The following is a 23,229-nucleotide window of genomic DNA, read 5'->3' as shown; positions in this document are numbered from 1 at the left end:
AAATGTGATTTAAGGGACAAATGATGGAATTGACCTGGAACTTGGCTTGTGCCTATAACTTGACTTGACCATCGATGGAGTAAGGTCAGTTTGTTAACGCAGCCTAAAAAAAAATCAAATTTTTATGTGGCAATGTTCTCCTTTTTTGTACACATTATTAATGCATAAACTGAAGTCCAATGGTATATACACCTAACTTTAAGGTCATGAATGTGCTTAGGCACCTAGAACTGAACCTAGTGGGTCCACACCTATTCTCAACCTACTATGTACCTGGAAGTCAACCTAGCTTAAGCTAGCTTAGCAGAACCCATGTCTAATCTGGTCTAGATTGAACCTAAAACTTGACCTAACCCAGAGCACGTTGAACCCAATGAATCTAAGCCATGTATCTCAGATTGAGCCTGGCTAGGGTGCACCCAACCCCATATCAACAATCAAGATTTCTATGTCAAATTTTGTATCTATAATCTGCATCTCTGTATGTCCAGATCTTCACTTCAGACCCTTATCTTCAGATATCAAATCTAAATAGGATATCATAAACAAGATCAATTTCTATAACTTTCTTTCAACCCAAATCTTGCTTTGGATCAGAAAATCAGAACTAGACCAAAGTTCATATTATTGAACCCGGACACATTCATTTCCACACCAAATATCTATCTCTCATATCATGTATATCATATCGTTTTGTGTAAAAATATCTCTTTCATTTTCACTCTACTGTTAATCAACTGAGAGAAAATAGCTTTCTAGAATTTTGAGAAGATTGATCTACATTTGTGAGAATCAATTTTCATCCTGAATTGATCAAAACATGAATAAAATATTGTTGCAATCTATAAATCATGTGCATTATTCGATAAGGTTTTGAGCTCAATTTTCTTCAATATTGTGTTATATGAACATAAATTCAAAGGCAAAAAATTTTGTATTGTATTGCAAAGCCTGGAGGAATTCTCTCGTCTGGGCAGCTATAGAAAAAGGTGATGTCCCTCTTACAGAGAATGACATCAAGAGCTGCTGAAAAGGCACATACAGTTTGCTAAAATCCAAATAATGCTTAACTAGCTGGGTTGAGAGAAAAAGTAAAATTTTTAAAAAGGCTCTTAGAGTCTGTGTTACATATTGGTTCAAGGTGAAGTATCACTTAGTCAACTTCTCTAGCCAAGTTTGACTAAGATAGGAGGGTCATTGTCCACATCCATTCTAAGTATGCAACTAAGGTTTTTTTTTCTTCTCTTCTGTATTTTCTATTGTTTTAGCAGCATGTCTTGGGCATTTTACTACTTTCTTAACAAAGATTAGAGTAGTTTTAGTTTCTGATCTAGGTTAATTTATTTTTTTATATTACTAGGTCTAGGATAATTTATTTTTCTTAGGCACGCAGTGGAAGAATTTCCTATTTTCCTAAATAGATTTTATTTTCTTATCTTGAGGATAGGCATGATGGTCAGGTATGCCTCCTACCCTTTTCCTATTTCTAATTTAATTCTTAATTTTAATTTTATCTTATCTACTGCATAAAGCATATAGTTTTCATCAATATAATTGCTTAGAACTAGGCATGCATTACACTAAGTTTTAAATAAGCACTATGGCCCACATGTCGCAGATGCAACAAAACTTGTATAGAAGCTAAGTCAAGCATGACTAATACCATGCCTTAAGGTAATAGCACTAGAATTTGAAAACTGTATCTAGGCTTAGCCTGTACACAAGCATGAGTTATAAATCATAGATTTTGTGAAAGATCTCTAAAACAAGCTTTTACCTAAAACTATTTTCGAAAACCCTATATTCATACATGATCAGGATCGAAGCTAAAGGTAGGCTTTATTCGTGTCTTCCAAGGCCTACCTAGACTGGCCATAGAACCCTTTACTTGGTCCCCAAAGCCCTAGAATTAGGTTCCCTTTTGCCAACCCTTATAAAATTGTTTCAATGTCTTACTTAGACCAGACATTGAAGCCAATATGAGGGGACCGATCCTAGTTGAATTTAAACAACAACCCTAATTGAGTATAGTCCTAGAAGGACAAGAAAATATTGGATTATGATAATGGATAGTCGTTAGACTTTTGTTGCCAAGTTTACCCTAGCTCAGAACAAGCTTACTCTAACTTGATCAGCTCATTGATACCAATCACATGCCATTTTTAGAATGTATGGATCATGTCAATCCAAACCAACCACAAGATAGAATCTTCGTAGTGTCAAGAAGGTATTTCCTAAATTACTTTCAGTTTCAGGGTGCAAATTTGAACCGTATAGGAATTGTCCTGAATCAAAGTGGCACTATCTCACCCATTTTGATAGGTTTGCATTATATTCCATCAATCTTGAACATGTAGCTCACTTGGAGCTAGGATCACATTCTTTAGTACTCGATCTAAGTATTTCTAGCTATAGCTTTAATTCAATAATTTAATTTGAGTTCATTTAGGGATCTACAAATTTACTAAGTGTTGTCAAGTTCTAGACATCTCACTTTAGTGCAGCTCAATCTCCTGAACTAAATTCTGACCAACGTAATCAATTTCTCAATTTCTTCATGTTGTTACAATAAGATATTCTTTAACTGAGTATTTCCAACTTTGGATGAATGGAGTTCCCTAAATTAGAAGTTTCCATTTTGCCCTCAACTGATGTTCATTTTGATACAAATGATTTAAAAAATTGAGTTTTTGAAAGGGCAAATCAAGCCATTTTTAATCAAATTTTGCAGGTCTTCTCCTTTCTACCATATACACCTTGTTGTGTGGTCAGCAAGCCTACATGAATCATTGAACCCAGTTTTTGTGCCAGGGACATTTTGTCTTTTACCAATGCATGCATATTTTTTTATAAACCTAAGTTAAGAAATACATGAACTTAAGTTGGAGTTTATGTGCTTCAATATTGGACCCACGAGGCTCATGTAGGGTGTGAGCCTAATTAGAACTGAATCAGGTTGAGGTTGAACCTCGTTAAACTAGATGTGAACCCACTTGACCTTTGCCCAGTCTCACCTACATTCAGCTATGTCTAGACCCATATCCTAAAGGTTCAACATATTTTGGCCGAGTATGAACCCTTCTAGACTAGATCAAGCCAAGTATAGGGTTGATGCCCAATCCAAATCTTTTGTTCAAAACTTAATCCAGTTCCATCGTTTTATATTTCAAAACCTAACCTTAGATCACAATCTAAATCTATCTATCATATATAGATATGAACTCTAGAACTTTCTCTAGATCTGGATCTTGATCTTGGATCCCAGTATCAAATTCAGGCTAGTGATCCATTTGTAAGCATTTGTGTGCATGATATTCATTTAATACATCACCAATTTTCACATTCTATGTTGATTAGTGCAATATAGGTAGAATTAAATTTGTGTTCGATGATTCTGAATCTATTTTATTTCCAAAACTATAACATGTTCTATATCTACTTTTGGAAGGCTCTCTTTGAATTTGGGTGACACTCCTCCACCATGACATATACTATCTAGATCTACTAGGTAGACCATGGACAAGATCATTCCTCTAAATAATTGTCCAATTTGTTGTTGCTAAAGTGCTGACATGCTTCCATTCCTTGGACCCCAAATGTTGATCGATGATGATGGGATCTCCCTTTGGAACATCAAAAGAAGTCAACTGTATTTTATAGAACTATGTTATGCATCTCTCCATGTGATAAGGCATGACCAAAAATGGTCCCATCAGTAAAATTTCGGTGTACTACTCGTGGTAAATATACATGGTTGGGCACTCCTCTTGATCACAAAAGTCCCACACAACCTGTTCCTTAGTCATGTCATCTAGCAGCTGATGATATGCATGCAGAGAGAGAATGTAGTCACTATATGGCCTGAAATCTTGCTTCTTTCAGATTGTGTGTTGATAGAATCATTTCTACAAAAACCAGGTGCATCCTTTGACTGTCGACAACTACAACATCGCTTGTCTAGTGAGTCATCTGTATAAAAAGGCAAGCCCCGCCATGCTACTGATAAGGTCTTGGAGTAGTAGGTCCCCCAATTGTAGTGTGAGAAGGTCCATAGTACCATGCCCGTTAGTGAAGATGAGTAGTCCAACAGTGCACAAAAGCATAGCCTTCTAGGTCCTCTCTTTTGTGGACTTCAGTTAGGCCAACATATGCTCTGCCATGCCTCTAAGTGGGTGTGGATGTCCATGAGATGAGTATTGTTTTCTAACTATAAGTTCCATGTTTTAAATCCAATCAGTCTATGAAGTAGCTCCTAGTAGTTGACCATCCTTTTGTTGACCAAGAATTGACTTTTGACTAGGTCTCTGATGTCGCTTGCTGGATCAAAGTGACCAAGGATGCTAGAGATCTTGTCTATGAGCAGTGTCATCTCTCCCCACGGAAACCAGAATGTGCATGTGTAGGGGGTTTCATATCTTGACAACACTTGAATCAACAATACATTCACCTCCTTCTTGTGAGCAAAGGAAAATATCTCTAATCCACATTCATCATGATATCTAGGCTTTGCTATCAAGAACTACTACAGTCACTCTGAGTACTACCCTGAAATAGGAGCATCCCTCAGGAAGACGACGATATCAAGGTCTCCTTGTAGGATGGAGTTTACAATGTGACAGTGGGGATGTGTTTAGAATACGGTGACTGGAAGACACAAGATAATGGGGTCAAGATAGACAATTTGATCAGGATCTTGAGATGGCCAAACTGGACTGAAAGTGACTGTGTCTACTGAAGCCGACCCAATAGAGAGGTTAAAAAATGTTTGACATGTTTGGCTCATAATAGACCAAGATAAATCCTAAGTGGTAGAATGACTAGATTTTGAAACTTTGGATGGTTTTCACATGGTAAGGGTGAGGACAATTTGAGAACTACACCCAGCTGTTAATAAACTCCATGAAGTATGCATTCGTCAAACAAATGTCAAACAAGGTTAAACACATGTATGAATACAACACTCCCTAGAGACATGGTTCTAGCAAGACTGTTTTGAAAATGGGCTTGGACACCTATATTGAATTTCTTAAGGGTTTTCATGATCATCAGTAGCTTCATAGCATGGTATGCTGATAGACTTGGATAGAATCTAATGTACATGGCATAAACTCTTTCATGGGTTTTACAAGTTAGTTTTCCATTCTCCTCAGGCCTCACCTATGTACAGGATCATTTTCCACAAGTACATGGTAAGGGGAGAACCAATACCTGCCTCCAATAGGTAGGTCTGGCTGTTGAATCCCCAAAACTATTGCTTAACAAGAAAATACTATGACATATAGATCGGGGCATTACATAGGTCAAGGTGGTTTTAAATATGAACACTTGCTATAGAGGGTTCTAATGCAATGGGGCCTAAGATGAAGGTTGAAATTATGAGAGAAAAAACATTGTTTTCAATCAATTTCTAAATTGAGAAGGGTTGCATTTGATATGAATCTATGTGATCATGAAGGATCCTTCTCAATTCTAACTCCTAAACAATCAAAATGCACAAACAACATAAAGATTCCTAAATGGCTCCAAGGGTAGGACAACAATTAGACCTTTGACACTTAATCGAGTCAAAATAAAAAAGCGAGAACAAGTCTCATCGTGATCCCCACTCTATTGATCCTGCAAAATTTTGCAATTTTGTACGTCATGATCGCTTACATGGGATGAACAAAAAATGATTGTATTAACTCGCCTCCATATTAACTCGATTCGTTGGTACAAGATCTGACCGTTCCTAGTACCTTTAACAGAGTAATCAGTTCATATATTAGATTAAGTATTTAAGGTCACAAAATGTGATAGTTGTCAAACCTAAATGCAAAGCAGAGTCTTGAATTTTGAAATGGGAGTGCTTTAGAAAACTAAGGAGATGGTCAGCATTTGGAGAGTGTAAACTAGAGAAACATGAATTAAGTGACATAGTACATTATCTATTTCATCATAGATCCATGCAAGAGAAAATTCCTAGGTCTAATATGAAAGCATGCAAGACTAGATTCAACGCATAATTGAGATATGGCTGCTAGATCTAGGACGTGGGCCTAGGGAGATCTTGATTCAAAATTAGATATGAAACCTTTAAGGATGATCTAAATATTCATTGATTGATTCGGATACATGGCTTAGACTTGGGGTTATCCTAGATGGGGTTTGAGTTCAGATCCTAATAAGAATTGGCTAAGAGGTGTAAATCGAATTGACAACAGATCTTTGATCCAAAGTTCATGATCTAAGTATAACGAACCAAGTTCAGGGTTTGGGTTATAATGTCTAGAATAATTGTTTAAGTTCCTGACCCAAGTTGCATGAAATCTAAATTCAAAGATGATATGAAGTCCAAATCTTGAATCTTCTCATATGATATCAGTTTAATAGTCTAATATCTTTGCTCCACATTACTATCAAATTGAAATCCCATCTTATATTTGATTTCAAATTTAATATTTAAATTTGATCTACTCATATCTAGATCCAATTCCTCCAAGGTCTACACTTCAACCTAACTAGGGTTAGCATTTAAGTGACTCAGACTTAAGTTTAACTTGGCTAGGGCTTAGGTCTACCATGACTATGGTTTAATTTTCAATTGAACAGGGTTCATGTTCAACTTGACTAGGGGGTTGAACTTAGGTAAATAATTGTGGACTCAATAACAAGCCTTGATTAAGATATTGAGAGAAGACCAAGCTTTTAGGTAAGTTTAATACTAAAGATCAAGCCTCAATTATGGATGAATCTAGGTTTTTAAAACAACTTTGAAATAGTCCAATTTGAAAGTGTCTTTGAAACTATGCTTTGAAAAACTGTATTTTCATATAATCAACCCAAATCAAGTACATACATGGGATATTGCTGCATCTATATATCTGATGATCCTAATTGAATTAATATGAAACCTAAGTCTATGTGCATATTGAAATGAATCAATGCATTACAAAAATAAACTACGTGAATGCACATAATTAAGCACATTAATGAAAATAAAACAAAGCAAAGTACATATTTACACATGAATGATATGATATTTCGAAATGATATGGAATTCAGGTTGAAATTAGGGCTTTTACTTGATAATGAGAAGGGTCTATTGCTGCAAACTCATTTAAAACCCTAAATTCATTTATCGGAATTCAAATGTAGTATTTTTGAAATGATGTACATTTAACAATGTATGAATATAGTTAATCAAACAAACACATTTAAAACCCCTAAAATGATGATCCACATGATTAATCATATTTAATTTGGGGTTTTACCATAAAGAAAAAATGAAAACAACTTATTTAAAATCCAAAAAATTGGACAGAAAATCTCTAACTATGTGGGAAATAGAAATAAAATATTTTTCACAAAAAGATATTAAGCAAAAAAAAAACAGTTCAAAAAATAGATTTTCTACCAAAAACAGTAGAAAATAGTTTTACTACTATGACTTTTTCTTGACTCAAGACATATAAAAACAACTTGGATTAACTTCAAATTTAGACTGTATATTTCTTGCATAACTGGGGACAGACTGTAGATTTTTTGCATAGCGGGGGACCAGCAGAACTTTATAGATCTAAAAAAGAATAAGAAATGAAAAACTACAACTTGTAGGCAGACTCTAAAATTTGCCTAAGTACCATAACACAGTAATACAACTTCAATGCTCATGTTGCACAAATGCAAAAGTTAATGAGATGGAACTCAATAACCACAAAATTTGGTATACAAACTCTATGCATATAAAGCTTCCAACCACACTTGAAGTTTTTGAAAAATCTCTTACTGACATAAAGATATAGACTAAAAAACATAGACTACTAAACGGTTCTCTGTAGGCAAACAAAAAGCAAAAAAACCATAAAACAGTTCAACTCACGAAAGTTGTCAATGTGAAAGATGTCTCTAATCAGCATAGATTGATGTAAATTTTGGTTATAGACTCTACACATCAAAAGTCTACTAAACTTTGAATAATAAGAAAAGACCTACAGATGAGAAAGTTGTGCATCTAACAAGTTGATACCATAACTTAAAAAATAGAAATTTTGCAAAAAAGATCAAGTTATTATAACAGTTTCTATACAAATTTCAAAGAGATGTAAAGTATGGTTAGAAAGCCCATCTTGAGCTGTATGTCATCTACATATCAAAGAATATGCAAAAATTTAGATATTTGAGAAAGAAAATTAGACAATAAAATGATAAGGTACCAAAGTGACTAACAATCTGCTTTTCTGTAATGAACTATTCAAATATCTCACTTTATGATTCTATTTGAAAGGAAAAGACAACTCAGTTTTCACTAAAAATTTGAAGACAAACTCATGTCATAACAGACAATCTAAAGAACTTGAAAGCACTTGGAAAGTGAAACTGCATGGAAAATAATACATGTGCAAATTTAGTAGAAATTTTGTTTTGTGTAGAGTTTTACAAAAAAGTTACAGAAGACAAGTCCGAATAAAACATTAAATTAAAGAGTCAAATCAACATGAAATCGCATGAAATTTAAAGTGAAGGAACTAGACACATTAGAAAAACTTTTGGCTTTTACAAAACTTAATTTAGACAACTATATTGAGACAACCAAGTCAATTAAGCTAACAAATTTCAGAACATAGTTATGTTAGAAATCTGAGATAAGAAACCAACTTTGAAAATCAACATGACAGAGGAGTCAAATCATAACAAAAAATGCATGAAAATTGGTACACACACTAGACATATACACAAACCAGTTTTTTATGGATCGCAAAAATAGTTTCCGGTTTGAGAGATATAATCATTTGAAGTCACATGAAAATTAGTCTCACGACAACAAGTCTGATTTTCTCTTAACTTAAAATTTAACATCTCTCAAACTGGATTATGTAAAAATCCCAAAACGTGACCAAATTAATCACATGAAGGAATCAACTAATCATACTGGAATCAAAAGCAAAGTAAAGAAAATAACATCTAAGCACATAAAGCAAATAAGTATGAACAAAAATAATAAACTATGTGCATGTGCATGTTCATTGTGATTTACGTAAGAAAATAGGAAACTAATGAAGAAAGGGACATGGAAGAAGGGGAGTAAGGCCTACATGAAATCCATGATTGAGATATATATATATATATATATATATATATATATATATATATATATATATATATATATATATATATATATATATATAGAGAGAGAGAGAGAGAGAGAGAGAGAGGAAAACATGCCCTTTTCATCTTTCTTCTTTTCTTCTTCTTCCTCTTTTTCTCTTCTTTTCCTCTTTCACCCTTGCTGGTCCACGTCCAAACCCTTAGAAATGCCTTGGAATTTGTGATAAAGGAAAGGAAATCATTAATATCAACCAAAATGAATAAAATGAGCAAGAGAGGGGAGGGCTTATCTTGAAAAATGTGCCAAAGTAGGAGAATAAAAGGTTGGAACGATCTCACCCCTATTTATAAGGTTTTTTACTAGATTTTAGCAAATTCTAGCCAATCAAAAAATCAGAAAATGAAAAACATGGATTGTTGAAGTGTCAATAGATTGAGGATTGAGATCTGCTTGTAGATTTGATCAAGGGGCCACACTTCATTAGACTAAGGCAGCACTCTTACGGCCTCTTTTTTGAAAATGAAGAAAAATCCTGGCTAGCCCTGACATGGATGGCTAGGATCAATCGTGTTCATGATAAATCAGTTGAAAGCATTGGATTGAAGGTCTGATGCTTGATTTGGATTCTGATCTAACTCTTGAGATAGAATTGAATTTTGGATTGAGATCAAAGGTTTAGATCATGCTCTAGATTGCGAAAATTGATTTTGGATGTCATATATGAGTTCCATATCTAAAACAATGCATATTATAGACCCAAATTGGATATTTGGAGTTCAAAAATCAAGACTTGAGATCTAGAGCTTGGGCTCCAATGAGTTCACACTTAGTGCCAAGAGGTTGACTTGGGCCTATTTTGAGTTTGGGCTACACTAAACATACGTCTAGACCAGGCTCAAGTCAAGTAGGTTTAGTTTTAAATCAAATTGATCTGACTGAGTTCAATTTTGATCTGAGCTCAATTCAAGGCAAACTCAGACCCTGTGTGAGCCATGCTGGGATAAAGTCTAGCATATAAAACATGTAAGTTAAGTTCATGTGGCTCCTAACTTAGAAATATGAAAATCATGCACATTTTCCAAAAGACTGGTTTGCCACTAATACAAAAAACTATGTTCTGCGAGTTTGGGTGGACATCAAACTATGTAAAATCATAGACAAATCAAAAAAAGTGTGTTCATTTGAAATTTCATGAAAAAATGACTTCATTTGCCATTGGAAAAACAAAACTTTCAAAGTTGACCAAGCTATAAAATGGAAATGTGAGGGGTAAAATGGAAAACAGTGATTTTTGACTTGTTTGGGAGAAATAGATGCATTGATATACTCTCTTCGAGTGACGTCAAATCCATTGGTTTGCTTAGATAAAAATTAGAATATGGGATTGATTATAATTTAGCTCTAAAGCCACAAGGGATAATGTCCAGATTCAGACAAGATAGTGCGCTCCAAGGCAATGGTGAATTGTGTGATCTAAGGGTAATCTATCAAACTTAAGTTGATAATACTCTCTTGAGACATGCCTGATCACATTGATAGAAAGACTCTCTTGAGACATGCCTGATCACATTGATAAAAAGAAACCACCAATTTGAATCCCATATTGTGGGAATTTCAGCTCAAAAGTTTGAATTAACACTAAGCACTTTAGACATGTGAGAGAGATGAGTTGAAATGAAAAATAAGTTAGATTCTAGGCGATTAACTCAAATTGAGCTAAAGACAATAGGTCTAAAGTCATTTCATGAAAATTGGACAAAATTTAGGCAAATTGAGGATGACTAAGGGCAAAGTAGTCATTTTCTTAACATTTGGATTATAAAATCCAGGTATGTGTAATCTTTCACTTTTGTATTGGAATGAAAAAATCTCCATCAAGAATAGTGAAATGGTCATGTTGGCAATCAAACATTTTGGGGTGTCTAAAGGATCCTAAGAAGTCGTTTGATGGTTGTACCATAGGATAGAACCGACAGGACGTTCTGTCTATCACACTGTTGTTCTATCCATCCTGTCAATGTTGTTCTCTGTCCATCGTTTGACAGTTTTAAGAACGAACATCATGTTCCGTATGTCCAACGTTTGTTTTATCTCTACCTGTATTGTCTGTCTTGTTCGCCTGTCCAATGTTTGTTTCTTGGAGTCTCTTGTTCCATTATAACAATACTCAAAGAAATTGTTTGAATAGCCAAGATGAAGCAATAGTTTTCTCTCACTCTCTTTCTCATATATATATATATATATATAAAGAGAGAGAGAGAGAGAAAGAGATCATTAATTCGAAAGACTGTTGATCTCTCAGAGCTTGCTATGATAGTTCGTTCAAAGAAAGTTCGCTTGACCAGTTTCCCAATTCTATGTTTAAGCTATAGAACTGAATACAATGATATGCTGAGACTTGAACTGAGTCATGCCCTTTTTACAAGAATCCACAGTATAAAGCACAGTACAAAGGCACACGGTACACAATTCTTGTTGGTTTATCACCAAATTTTCACTAAGATTCCATATGGACATGCATTCAAAAGAAAAAATAAAGAACATAGCATTTGATAGTTTTTCTTTCAATATCTGTCAACTTTTACCCTTCAGTGATGATGATGGAAACCAAGAATACTTTGCAGCAGCCATGGAGTCATGAACCTTCTTGCAGAAAACTGCTGCCTTGAGCTTCTTTCAAATGTTTGCCTTCACTTTTCCCCTCTTTGGTGGAAAGGACTGCAGGGGAGCTTCTAAACCTCTGTTTACATTCTGAAATCTGTCTATGGTAATGTGGTACTGCCTTGTGTGACCAAAATCTAAGATGTGAGCAGAGTGAAAACCGAGAGTGGAAACTGACTGATTTTGCTTCTTCGCTTTATAGGCACAGTTGGAGTGATAAAAATTCATTCCTTCGGTAGTAAGTTATCATTTTAGAGGCATGGGCAGGAAATGATTTTACAGAGCGAGATTTTCATTATTCATCAAGGACCAACATTATGAATCTAAAAAGTTCAAAAAAAATCATAGCCAGAACCTGAGATATTTTATTGTCAAAAGAGTTCCATAGATCAAACATGTTATCAAACATGTGGAGTGCAAGTCTTGATACATAACTTCAAAAGAGCTGCAAATGTGTTGTTCTTACTAAAATACAATTTGAGTGAGGGAAGTAGACAATGAGTGAGAGAGAAAGGGTGAGAAAGAAAGATAGAGTGAGTGAGAGAAATCTATGACCTACCTGTAGAAGGGCTGCAATGAGGCGGCGTTCCACAATATAGGGATGAAGCTGGCCATCAAAGGGTTGAAATGTGTCATTTGACGGATATGAAGCTGGCTACAAAAAGGCTGTAGAAGGGTTGCAAATGAAGCATCTCATGCGATTTAGCGCTGAAGCTGGAGAGAAAGAGAATGAGTAAGAGAACTCGATGGCTTTTTCATGAAGCTCCAAAGCATGGTCATCGGTTAGAGTAGGAGACCAGAGCCTTTTATATGCCCTAAACCCCTCATTCAGAAGATGGAGATTGGGAGAAGAATGAACATAGATGGTGAAGAACAGTCATACTTGCTAAACTATGGTAAGCAGCAAGAGATGGGCGAGAAATCCAGGTACTAAGAGAGGGAGAAAGAGTGCAAATAGCAATTGATCGTTGGATATCATCACTGCCGCATTGTGAGGACCAGTGAGCAGTGATTCATGGTGAGTGATGGGAGAGACAAACTTCATCTCCATAGCATCAGTGAGGAGCAGTGTGCAAGCACTCTTGGAGAGAAATGAGAGAGAGAGAGAGAGATGAGTATCAAGAGAGGGAGGCGAGCTCGAGCGAGCGTCCTGTCAGTTCCGTGGTTAACCACAGAATGGTATAGGACAGGGGAGAAATATATGCCCCTGTCCCAGTGTCTGCTCTGTCCGTTATGTTCCCAGACAGCGCTTGATGTACATGATAATGAATGGAATGCACGTGCCTGTTCTAGCTTGTTCCATTGCCATCAAACGGCCTCTAAAGCTATATGATGCATGCATTTTATAAACCAAGTTTGGAATATAAATTTAAATTTTGAAACAAAAGCTAGAAACTTGATTTAGAACGTAGATGAAAAAAACTGGTTTTAGAAACCAATTTAGCACATACATCCAAAAGTGATGTGTCACATGCTACAAAATAAAGTTTTTGAAAAATAATTTTAGAAAACAAGTTGAAAATAGCATTTGAAACCAAGTTAGAAACTTGCATTTATGTAACTAAAGTTGAAATCATATTTAAAACACATTCAGAAAACATGATGCTCATTTGAAATTGTGCCATCGAAAATGCCAAGGCATTCAACCTTCTTTGGATATGAAGCTCTAGCTACTATGTGGATGGTGTCAAACCCACATTGGTTTCTAAGAGAGTGGTGCATATGTGTGGATATCATTCACATTGGCCAATGTTGTAAAGAATTGCAAAGTGCAAGTATTTGCAACGCATGACAAAGCATTTCATACATGTTTTCATGAAAGGAAAACTATATTCAATATGAAATTCTCAAAATTAAGAACAACATAACAAGAAAGAACCCAAAAGGAATGTATACACAATTCGAAATTCCTCTATAATATGAAAAAGTAGTAGACAATTCTTCTTATTTTGTACATGTTTTCCCAATGCAAACCTAGATACCAGATGCATGTATGAAAATTAGAACATAAATGAACATGAAGGAAATATCTACTCAAAGTGGTGAACTTTAGGAACCACAATACATAAACATCTTAGACATGTGTAAAGTATCACAACCGAAGATGACATGCATGATATTAATTTGGAATGGTTCCTACATACCAACAGATCTATCTACTTCAGATCTGTTTCACATTGACTCCTGATCATGGGATATAGGTCAACTATGCATGAAACTTTAGCTAATGAATGCAAAATGTTATAAGGAATACTGATCAGGCGTGGAAAACATTTATAGGTAATGACAAGTTCTAAACATGGATGACAGGTAGTGAGTGTGGACATGTGCCTAATTTTGATGTAACATAACACGAATTAACCCAAACCCTTGATTTCCTAGACAGCCTGTGAAATCATATGAGAGTCTATTAACCACATGGAAGATACTTAATCCAGGAATGACGTGAAAAACATCCCAAAAGTGAAATCAAGGTGAATGTGATAATATTCTACTTCTATGTTACATTCCAGAACATAGGATTTTGAGAGTTTGAAAATATATAAATAACAAGCTCTAACTTTTCTGAAAATTGAGGTCAACTTTTATTTGGCTGGTATAAACAACACTCAAGTGTTAGATTGAGGCTAGGCAACCTATATTTGATGTTAGGTGGTGGACCGTCTATTCAAAATTCATAGATCTTGAAAGGTTGGAACTGTAACATACAATCTGGCGAACATATTAGAAGCTAAGGAAGACCTACCAAGTGGGCTTTGATGAGGCTAAAAGTTGGGGTGATCCTTTCGGTATAGTAGAAAATATCTTTCACCTGTTGGTTAGGAGACCTGTGCATAAACACAAAAAAGGGAGTGCACAACCTATAATAGAAATATTGTTTACTGTTGTAAAATTTCAGCTGTCCTACTTTGCAGCCATCTTTGTAATGAAGTAAGTTTAGGCAAACGGATGTGGATTCTCCTAAAATTTGGGACTTAGCCTCCTTTTATGTCAAGCAAGTAGCTTCCTTTTACAAAATTGGAAAAGGTTTCCTTGGCTAGGAGATATAGTATTATGAATATAGTGTGCAAAATTAGTTATATGAGAACATTATCAAACTACGTAAGTAAGGAGCTTCAAATTCACATCATGATTATGGGTTCAATCACTTGGGCATCATTTACCCATGGAAAATGAATGTGATGAAATAAAGAAATGTGAAGAATCACTCTAAGGTTTCATTCTCCCTATGTGCAATAGCCAAGGGAGGGGATTCAACAGCTGAACCAGCCTATGGAGTTGGTCAAAGGCTCCCCTTACCTGTATTGAGTAGTAGCCTGGTATATTAGTAAGTGACCAAGGAAAACAATGAAACCAAAACCATAGAACTCATATGGAGGAGTCTATGCCTTGCATTCTAGATCTAATCAAGGTATATAGGTATAACATGTTATGAAAGTGACACTGATATGGAACCCTATGTGACTTGATTTAGGAGTCCAAGCCCTTCTTTTTCAAAATTGTATGAAAGAGTGTTAAGGGAGTGTTGCTTGAAAGTCTGTGTGAAGTATGCTTGATGTATCTCATGATCTGTCATTAAGAACCTGGATGTGCATTGAAAAGTGATGGTTTCCCCTCCTATCAAAGTTGTCCAAAGACCTTAAATGCTTGATCCAATCCCTAGAAGTCAACCATAGGATGTCTCTTCACCCTAACTTGGTCAAACATGTTCATTATGTTGTCTGAACCTCCTATTGGGTTGACCCAGGTACGCATTGTCTCTTCACTATTGTGTATTGATCTATTGTGTTTAAGTCTGATCCCCATCTATTGTAGTCTTATAGTCACTATGCTTAACACCATCCTCCATGGAGACCCATATACTAAGTCCATTCCCATTGATCAACTCATGCCCCAAACTTACGAGAGCAGTTCTTGATGGTGTTTCCATATCACTTAGATGATTATGGGTTGGAGACAATTGCTCTATCAGCTTTGCTAGTGGTGAATGGAAACCTCATACAAACTTTGGCAAAGTGGTGAAACCCATTCACCTCCACCTTCTGGTTCCGATGGGGCAAATAGTCATGGATGAGTTCACAGATATCCTTGGTCTTCCTAAGCGAGCAAGACATCTTAGAGAACCTGTGGAGAAGCAATTTGTAACTAATATGGTGGGAGACATCACATTCATTGGTGAATTTTTATTTATACTTTGGAGGCACTGCAGATGAGATGAGAGCTCAACCATAGAAGCTCAACACAGGGCATGTGAAGTGATGATAGTATGTTCTGCATGACTCATGATCTTCACCAACGAATAAAAGTGCCATAATCAAAAGTGCATCACTTTAATATAATTAATAATTTCGACACTCCTACAAATCGTCTCTCATCTTGGGCCTTCAGTCATCAACATCAACTGTTTATGCCTTTTTGGGCCACAAATCAAATCAAGTCACACCTTTCTGGGTGGGAGAGGTCAGGTCACGCCTCCTGGGCACTAGATCAACCGGCATTGCTGTAACGCGCGGCGTTTGGGCGGAGCGGGTCGGGTCAGGGTCCAGACCCGGACCCTAGCCCCACGCGAGAGGAGCCCGACGCTGTCCCTCCTCCCTCGCATTCTCTTCTCCTTCGCTTTCCTCTTACCGTCTCTTCCTTACCCACGACCGGAGCTCAGGGAAGAAGGCGACGGCGACGGCGGCGGCGGCGACGGCGACGGCGGCGGCGGCGGCGGCGGCGGCGACGGCGACGGCGGCGGCGGCGGCGACGACGGCGGCGTTGAGGTGAACCCTGTCGTCCCTTGCCTCTTCCTCTCTTCTCTTTTCTTCTCCTTCCCGTTTTCTTTCCCTTCTCCCTCTCCCACTGTCTCTCGTCTCCCCTCTCCACCGAACGACCCTCCCTTTCCCACTGTCTCTCGTCTCCCCTCTCCACCGAACGACTCTCCCTCTCCCACTGTCACTCGTCTCACTCTCCACCGTCTCTCTCTCTTCTCTCCCGTCCTCTCCCCTCACTGCCTTCTTTTCCCCTTTTGACCGAACCCTCTCCCCATTTTCTGCTCGTTTTCGATTTTTCTCCAATCAAGTACTTTCTCTCACTGATTTTCACTGTGCTATCACTGTTGGATCCGTTTTCAGCTTGGGGATTTGTCTTCCCCCTCGTAACAGCAATTAGAGAAGGCCTTGGTAGTGGCGGCATTGGAGGATTTTAGCCGTTTGGGGACCACTTGGACGCGTGAGGTGGCTGCCGGGAGGATTACAGCAGTTTAGACCTTCAATCGGGGTGAGCAAGGTGAAATTGAACCTATTTTATGATATATTTCTTTTTGGAACGCTCATAATTATTGGTTGAGCATGCTAGAGCTTTGAATTGATTATTTGGAACACATGTTAGTGATTTCGTTTTTGGGGAAAGCTTGCGATTATGTTGGGAAGCGAAGATTCATATTTTGGATGATCATTTAAGCATGATAGATTAATTTTCGAAGCATTAGGGGAGACATGGTAGAGTTTGTGAGGTTGTGGGGAAGATTTAGGACCGTTTTAGTGAGCCTGTAGCACGCGTTTTTGTGAACGGGTGCATCTTGGAGTTAAATAGGGATAACGTACATAAGTTGGAAATATCTTTGGGGTAGACGCCTTGATTTAAGAAAAAGGGAATTTTGAGAAAGGCGTTAGTGATAGACGGATTGATGGCTTTGAGTTTTGGCATCTATTGGCACGGCTAGGAGTGGGAAGTGACCCTATTGGAGAACTTGTGGGTCGACACTACCCGTCGACACCCTCTTGAGGCGATGACGCATGCCTCAATGACCTTGTTTTGTTTTTGTTTGAATTGTTGAGGTTTGTAGTAGGAATCTTATCTTGTGTTGGTGTCTGCAGGTTCACCGGGTACGTCCCGTCGACCTTGAGTTACCGGATTCGAAGCTCGAGGCATTTTGAAGATTCTTGTGAACGCGCCACAGGTATGGCGACATTCCAGGCAAATCCCTGCCTGGGCAAGTGAATGAATGTGTGTTCCTAGGATCATGGGATCCTAGGATTTGTGAAATGAATTGATTGAGTGTTCCGTGAATGAATATGTGTATGCATGTACATAAATTGATATATGATATGAATTGTTTTGAAAGGCTTATAGTAATTGTTTTGATAATGTTACGCATTGCATGTGCATGCTAGAATTGATAACTGTTTAGGACAGATGAGGCGGGGTATCGAGTCGAGTGTCTCCTCGACCCCAATTGTGCATTAGAAAGCATTCTAGCATGATAACTGCATAGGACAGCTACGAGCCCACCACAGATTGAGACTACTTTCTGTGGTTTGGCTAAGTTTTCAAAGATGTGATTGTTATGATGATGAATGTGAATGTTATGTTTATTGAATACCCATTGCCGCGGGCAATGATACAAATGTTTGCACAGTGGGTAGTTGTGCCCATATTGTTATGACGGCTAGCCAAAACTGTTGTGGTTATGTGTAACCCTCGTGTGGAGGCAATTGGAGGTGTGGGTTCACTCGTGAAGTGAACCAACCTCAGGAGCTAGCCAGTTAAATGTGTTTGTGCAAGTATAAGTATAAGAATGAAAGAATAAGAGATGAGAGGCCAGTGGGATGTGACTATGTATATGGGAGTTGTCCCACTTTCGCCACTGGTCTCGCCTGTTCGGAGCGCAGGCGGTGCAAGGCCCCAGGGTACTGTTGTGTGATGTGCTTGGAGCGTAGGCTCCCGCCTTCCCAACCTGGGTGTCCTAGGGAAGGCTGAGTATCTCTCCTTGGAATTCACACATCCATGGATGAGTGCTCTACCGCTGCAGCGGATAGATGGATCCATACTGTTCTGGGCCACCACGGGGGTTGTCTCTCGGCTGTGGGCCGCCCGCGGTGTGCACGTGCCTGTGTTTGCACCCACAGGAACTGTAAATTCACTGATAGTAATGAAACTGCAATGTATGTGATTGAAATATATAGGATTGTTGTGCATGTGACTGTTGTGCTTATGAATGCAAGTGACATGTTGATGATGCCTTGCATGTGATTGAAATTATGTTATTGTAGCCATTGAGTGGCGTCTGCATGTCGTGTCTTGACACGACATAATGATAGATTGTTCTGATGTTTGTTTGTGTACTGAGCTCGACCTAAGAGGGCTCGGACTTTTCCTGGCTTGTTGCCATACTGCGAAGGCTAAGCCTTCAGTTGTTTCCTTTTTTTTCAGGTTTTGGTGTACCCGGGGCAGCAGGCTGAGCAGATGGCTACACTCACGTCCTACTGGGGAGGTTTTGGGTTTTGTTTTGTTCTTGTAGTGCCGGCGCGTCGGGTTTTTGGTTTTTACTGATGCCTTGTTTTGATGAGGCATCGATGTTGTGATTTTGGGGCATTTTTGTCAAATGTACAATTGAATTGAAATGCTATATAATGGAAAGCTTGCCCCATTGTTTTGAATTGCTTGGCTCATTCCTTTTTGAACTATTGTGTAGTCACACCTCGATGTTGGATGTTAGAAAAAAAAAAAATGTTCGAGTGTCAAAAAGGTCGGGGTGTGACAGTTTTGGTATCAGAGCCATGGCAAACCCCACTATGGATGTGAGTTAAAGCCTATTTGTGAAGCCGTGTTGCCCAGGTACGCATTCATTTGATTAGATTGTTATTGTGGTTATGCTTTTTCACGTATAAGTACGTAATGTGATCTATGTTTTGAACTTCGTGCTAATGCACGTTGTGATTTGATTTGTGAGATTAGTCATAGACTGGATTTGAGATTAAGGTTCTTGTGTGTACAGATGGAATATCATCGTAAGGGTAAGAAGCGAGCTGGACCGTCCACAGAGGCACAGAGAGAGCCTAGTCCGGCCCATTCTGATGCGCATACCCCACGCGACGACAGTACGTCAGGGCACCAGTACGCCCAATTGGGTGGGGGTGCTCAAACCCCACTGAGGCAAACTCCACCTGTGGATCAACAGTCTATTTTGCTGACCACGTTGCAAACACTGACCTCCCTTGTGCAGTCCATGGTCAGTAACCAGAGGAGTAATGCATCTCCTTCCAGAGACACCACTGCGCCACTTAAGGAGAAGGCATCAGCGGTGTCGTTTCAACAGTTCATGGCGATGCAGCCGCCTATCTTTTCAGGAGGGTGCAGTCACGATAAGGCAAAACAGTGGATTGAGGAAGTTGAACGCATCTTTGTGCTTCTGAAGATGCCTGAGGAAGACAAAGTGAACTATGGCACTTACCTGCTGAAAGGTGATGCCATGGATTGGTGGAAATCAACTCTTGAGATCCGGTATGCAGGCCAACCGTCAATTTCTTGGAAGCAGTTTAGAGATTCCTTCCTCAACACCTACTACCCAGTGCATGCTAGAGACAAGAACATGCAAGAGTTTCTTGATCTACAGCAAAATCAAATGAGCTTGGAGGAATATATTACAAGATATCGACACTTGGAGGCGTATTGCCCACACTTCTACACTACAGACGGAGCCAGGGCAGGCAAGTTTGTGCGCGGTCTGCGGGAGGGACTGCGAACCAAAGTTTTGACGAGCAGACCTCGTGACTTGGACGAGGCGGTCACTATGGCAAGATGTATAGAAGAAGACTGGGCGAGGACACAGAAGGATCACCAGAAGAAAGCAAGCCAGCATTCACAAGGTGGACGAACCCAGGTGAAGCGCCACCACTTTGCAGGCAGGACAAGGCCTTATGAGAGGCGGGATGATCGAACTTTCAGACGGAACCAGCCAACCCGTAGTGAGGCCACCCAGGGGTCAGTGGCTACTCCGACTTCTCAGAGGTGCCCTACTTGTTCGCGTGTGCACCCTGGAAAGCCGTGCTATCGAGAGATCGGAGCTTGCTTACACTGTGGAAGGATGGGGCACTTTATCAAGGATTGTCCCTTAAGGAAAGAAAGAGAGTTGAAGAAGCCAGAGGCCGGTCCTTCTAGCGCACGACAGACGACTGGACGTGTCTATGCTACTACCGTGGAGGAACTTCAGGCACACGACCTTGTTGAAGGTACTTTACTTGTTGGTTCTCATATTGCTAGAGTGTTGTTTGATGCTGGGGCGACCCATTCATTTATATCTAGTCGATTTGCTACTTCACTAGAAGTGCCTGTTAGGAAGATGCCGTATGTTCTGAAAGTTGTTAGCCCTATGCATGCTCAAGAGTCGTGTAGTGAGTATCTATCTGATGTGGACGTGGAGATCCATCAACATCACTTACCTGCACAGTTGGTGATCATGAGTTTTAACGAATTTGATGTGATTTTGGGCATGGATTGGTTATATGCACATTATGCTAATATAGATTGCAGGAAGAAGCAGATACAATTGTTGACTGATGAAATGCAACCTGTGGAGTTCCATGCTCGTAAGGCCAGTCGAACTGATAAGATAATGGTGTCTGCATTGAAAGCTAAACGATTGATAGAAAATGGAAGTGTTGCCTTCTTGGTCAATGTGTTGACCAATGAGCCGGAACCGGTAAGGTTACCGGATGTGGCAATTGTGAGTGAGTACCCTGATGTGTTTCCGGAGGAACTGTCAAGTTTGCCTCCAACACGAGAAGTGGAGTTCAAGATAGAGTTGTCACCAGGGACAGCTCCTATTTCTAAGGCACCCTATCGTATGGCACCAGCAGAGTTAGAAGAATTGAGGAAGCAATTGCAGGAGCTCTTAGACAAGGGCTTCATCCGACCTAGTGTGTCACCATGGGGAGCACCAGTGTTGTTTGTGAAGAAGAAAGATGGGACAATGCGTTTGTGTATCGACTACCGCATGTTGAATCAAATCACCATCAAGAATAAGTATCCGCTTCCTAGAATTGAAGACTTGTTTGATCAGCTTAAGGATGCAAAGGTTTTCTCCAAGATCGATCTGAGGACAGGTTATCATCAACTCTTGATACGGGAGGAAGATGTTGCTAAGACTGCATTTCGAACCAGATATGGGCACTATGAATTCAGGGTCATGCCTTTTGGGTTGACCAATGCTCCCGCAGCGTTCATGGACCTCATGAATCGGGTTTTCCAAGAGTTCTTGGACCGATTTGTTATTGTTTTTGTGGATGATATTTTGGTGTACTCAGAGAGTGTGACAGAGCATAGAGATCACTTGAGAAGTGTATTGGGTCTTTTGCGCAAGCATAAGTTGTATGCCAAGTATTCAAAATGTGAATTTTGGCTAGAGAAGGTAAACTTTCTGGGTCATGTAATCTCTAAGGATGGAGTATCCGTCGATCCGGCTAAGGTGTCAGCTGTGCAGGACTGGAGGACGCCATGCAGTGTAACCGAGGTTAGAAGCTTTTTGGGATTGGCAGGATATTATCGCAGGTTCATACAAGACTTTTCGAAAATAGCTACACCAATGACTAAGCTATTGAGAAAAGGAGTGAAGTTTATTTGGAATGAAGAGTGTGAGAGGAGTTTTCAAACTCTGAAGGACAAGCTTACTGCTGCTCCTATTCTGACGCTTCCATCAGGTCATTCGGGTTTTGTACTGTACACAGATGCATCAGGAATCGGTTATGGTTGTGTGCTGATGCAAAATGGCCGTGTGGTGGCTTATGCATCAAGGCAGTTGAAGACACACGAACAACACTATCCCACTCACGATTTGGAGTTGGGAGCAGTTGTGTTTGCACTAAAGATTTGGAGGCATTATCTCTATGGGGCAACATTTGAAGTGTTTACAGATCACAAGTCTTTGAAATATATATTCTCTCAAAGTGATCTTAATTTGAGGCAAAGAAGATGGATTGAATACCTAAAAGATTATGATTTCACGATATCATATCATCCAGGCAAGGCGAATGTGGTGGCTGATGCTTTGAGCAGGCAAGCTAAGGCAACGATGTATTGTATGTTAGCATGTTCTTGGAATTTGTTACAAGATGTGATAGCATGGCAACCTTACCTTTGTGGCGAGAACAAAGCAACGATGAGTGCCGTGATACAACACCCTTTGATGGAAGAGCTTGTATTGAAGCAAAAGGAAGATCCTGATTTTGCTAAGAACGTGGAAGAGTGTAAGAAGGTAGATGCTTTCTGGCATCAAGATGAAGAGGGTTCATTGTGGTTTCGACATAGATTGTGGGTCCCTAGAGAAGAAGGGGTGAAGCGACGGTTGCTTGATGAAGCTCATAAATCTAAGTTTTCTATACACCCTGGCAGTACAAAGATGTTTCAGGATATGAAGAGAAATTTTTGGTGGCCTGGAATGAAGCGTGAAATTGCAGAATATGTGGCAAAGTGTTTGGTTTGCCAACAAGTAAAAGCAGAGCATCAACGGCCCGGAGGCTTGTTGCAGAGAATCGATATCCCGGTGTGGAAATGGGAAGACATTACAATGGATTTTGTAGTTGGATTGCCTCACACCCGAAGACAGCATGATGCCATATGGGTGATTGTTGATCGACTGACGAAGTCCGCTCATTTTCTGTCTATTAGAATTAATCAGTCTTTGGAAAGTCTCGCAGAGTTATATATTGGCGAGATAG

The 23,229-nt window shown here is 38.9% G+C and overlaps 1 protein-coding gene and 1 long non-coding RNA gene across 2 annotated transcripts; both read left to right on the top strand.

The window, feature by feature from the left end:
• The first annotated feature begins 16,678 nt into the window (after positions 1-16,678).
• Positions 16,679-19,489, top strand: LOC126409927 (uncharacterized). The gene is made up of 3 exons (XR_007572870.1): positions 16,679-17,011; positions 17,611-17,693; positions 18,947-19,489. It is a non-coding gene; the product is annotated as an uncharacterized LOC126409927 (long non-coding RNA).
• Positions 19,490-19,694: 205 nt separating this feature from the next.
• On the top strand, positions 19,695-20,631 carry LOC126409732 (uncharacterized). Its single transcript, XM_050075758.1, has 2 exons — positions 19,695-20,227; positions 20,523-20,631. Exons 1-2 carry the CDS (start codon positions 19,743-19,745, stop codon positions 20,629-20,631), a joined length of 594 nt encoding a protein of 197 aa, XP_049931715.1. The 5' UTR covers positions 19,695-19,742.
• The last annotated feature ends 2,598 nt before the right edge of the window (positions 20,632-23,229 follow it).

The sequence above is a fragment of the Nymphaea colorata genome, chromosome 1, assembly GCF_008831285.2.
Source record: "Nymphaea colorata isolate Beijing-Zhang1983 chromosome 1, ASM883128v2, whole genome shotgun sequence".
Classification (NCBI taxonomy): Eukaryota; Viridiplantae; Streptophyta; class Magnoliopsida; order Nymphaeales; family Nymphaeaceae; genus Nymphaea; species Nymphaea colorata.
This window is presented reverse-complemented; position numbering and strand designations above follow the sequence as displayed.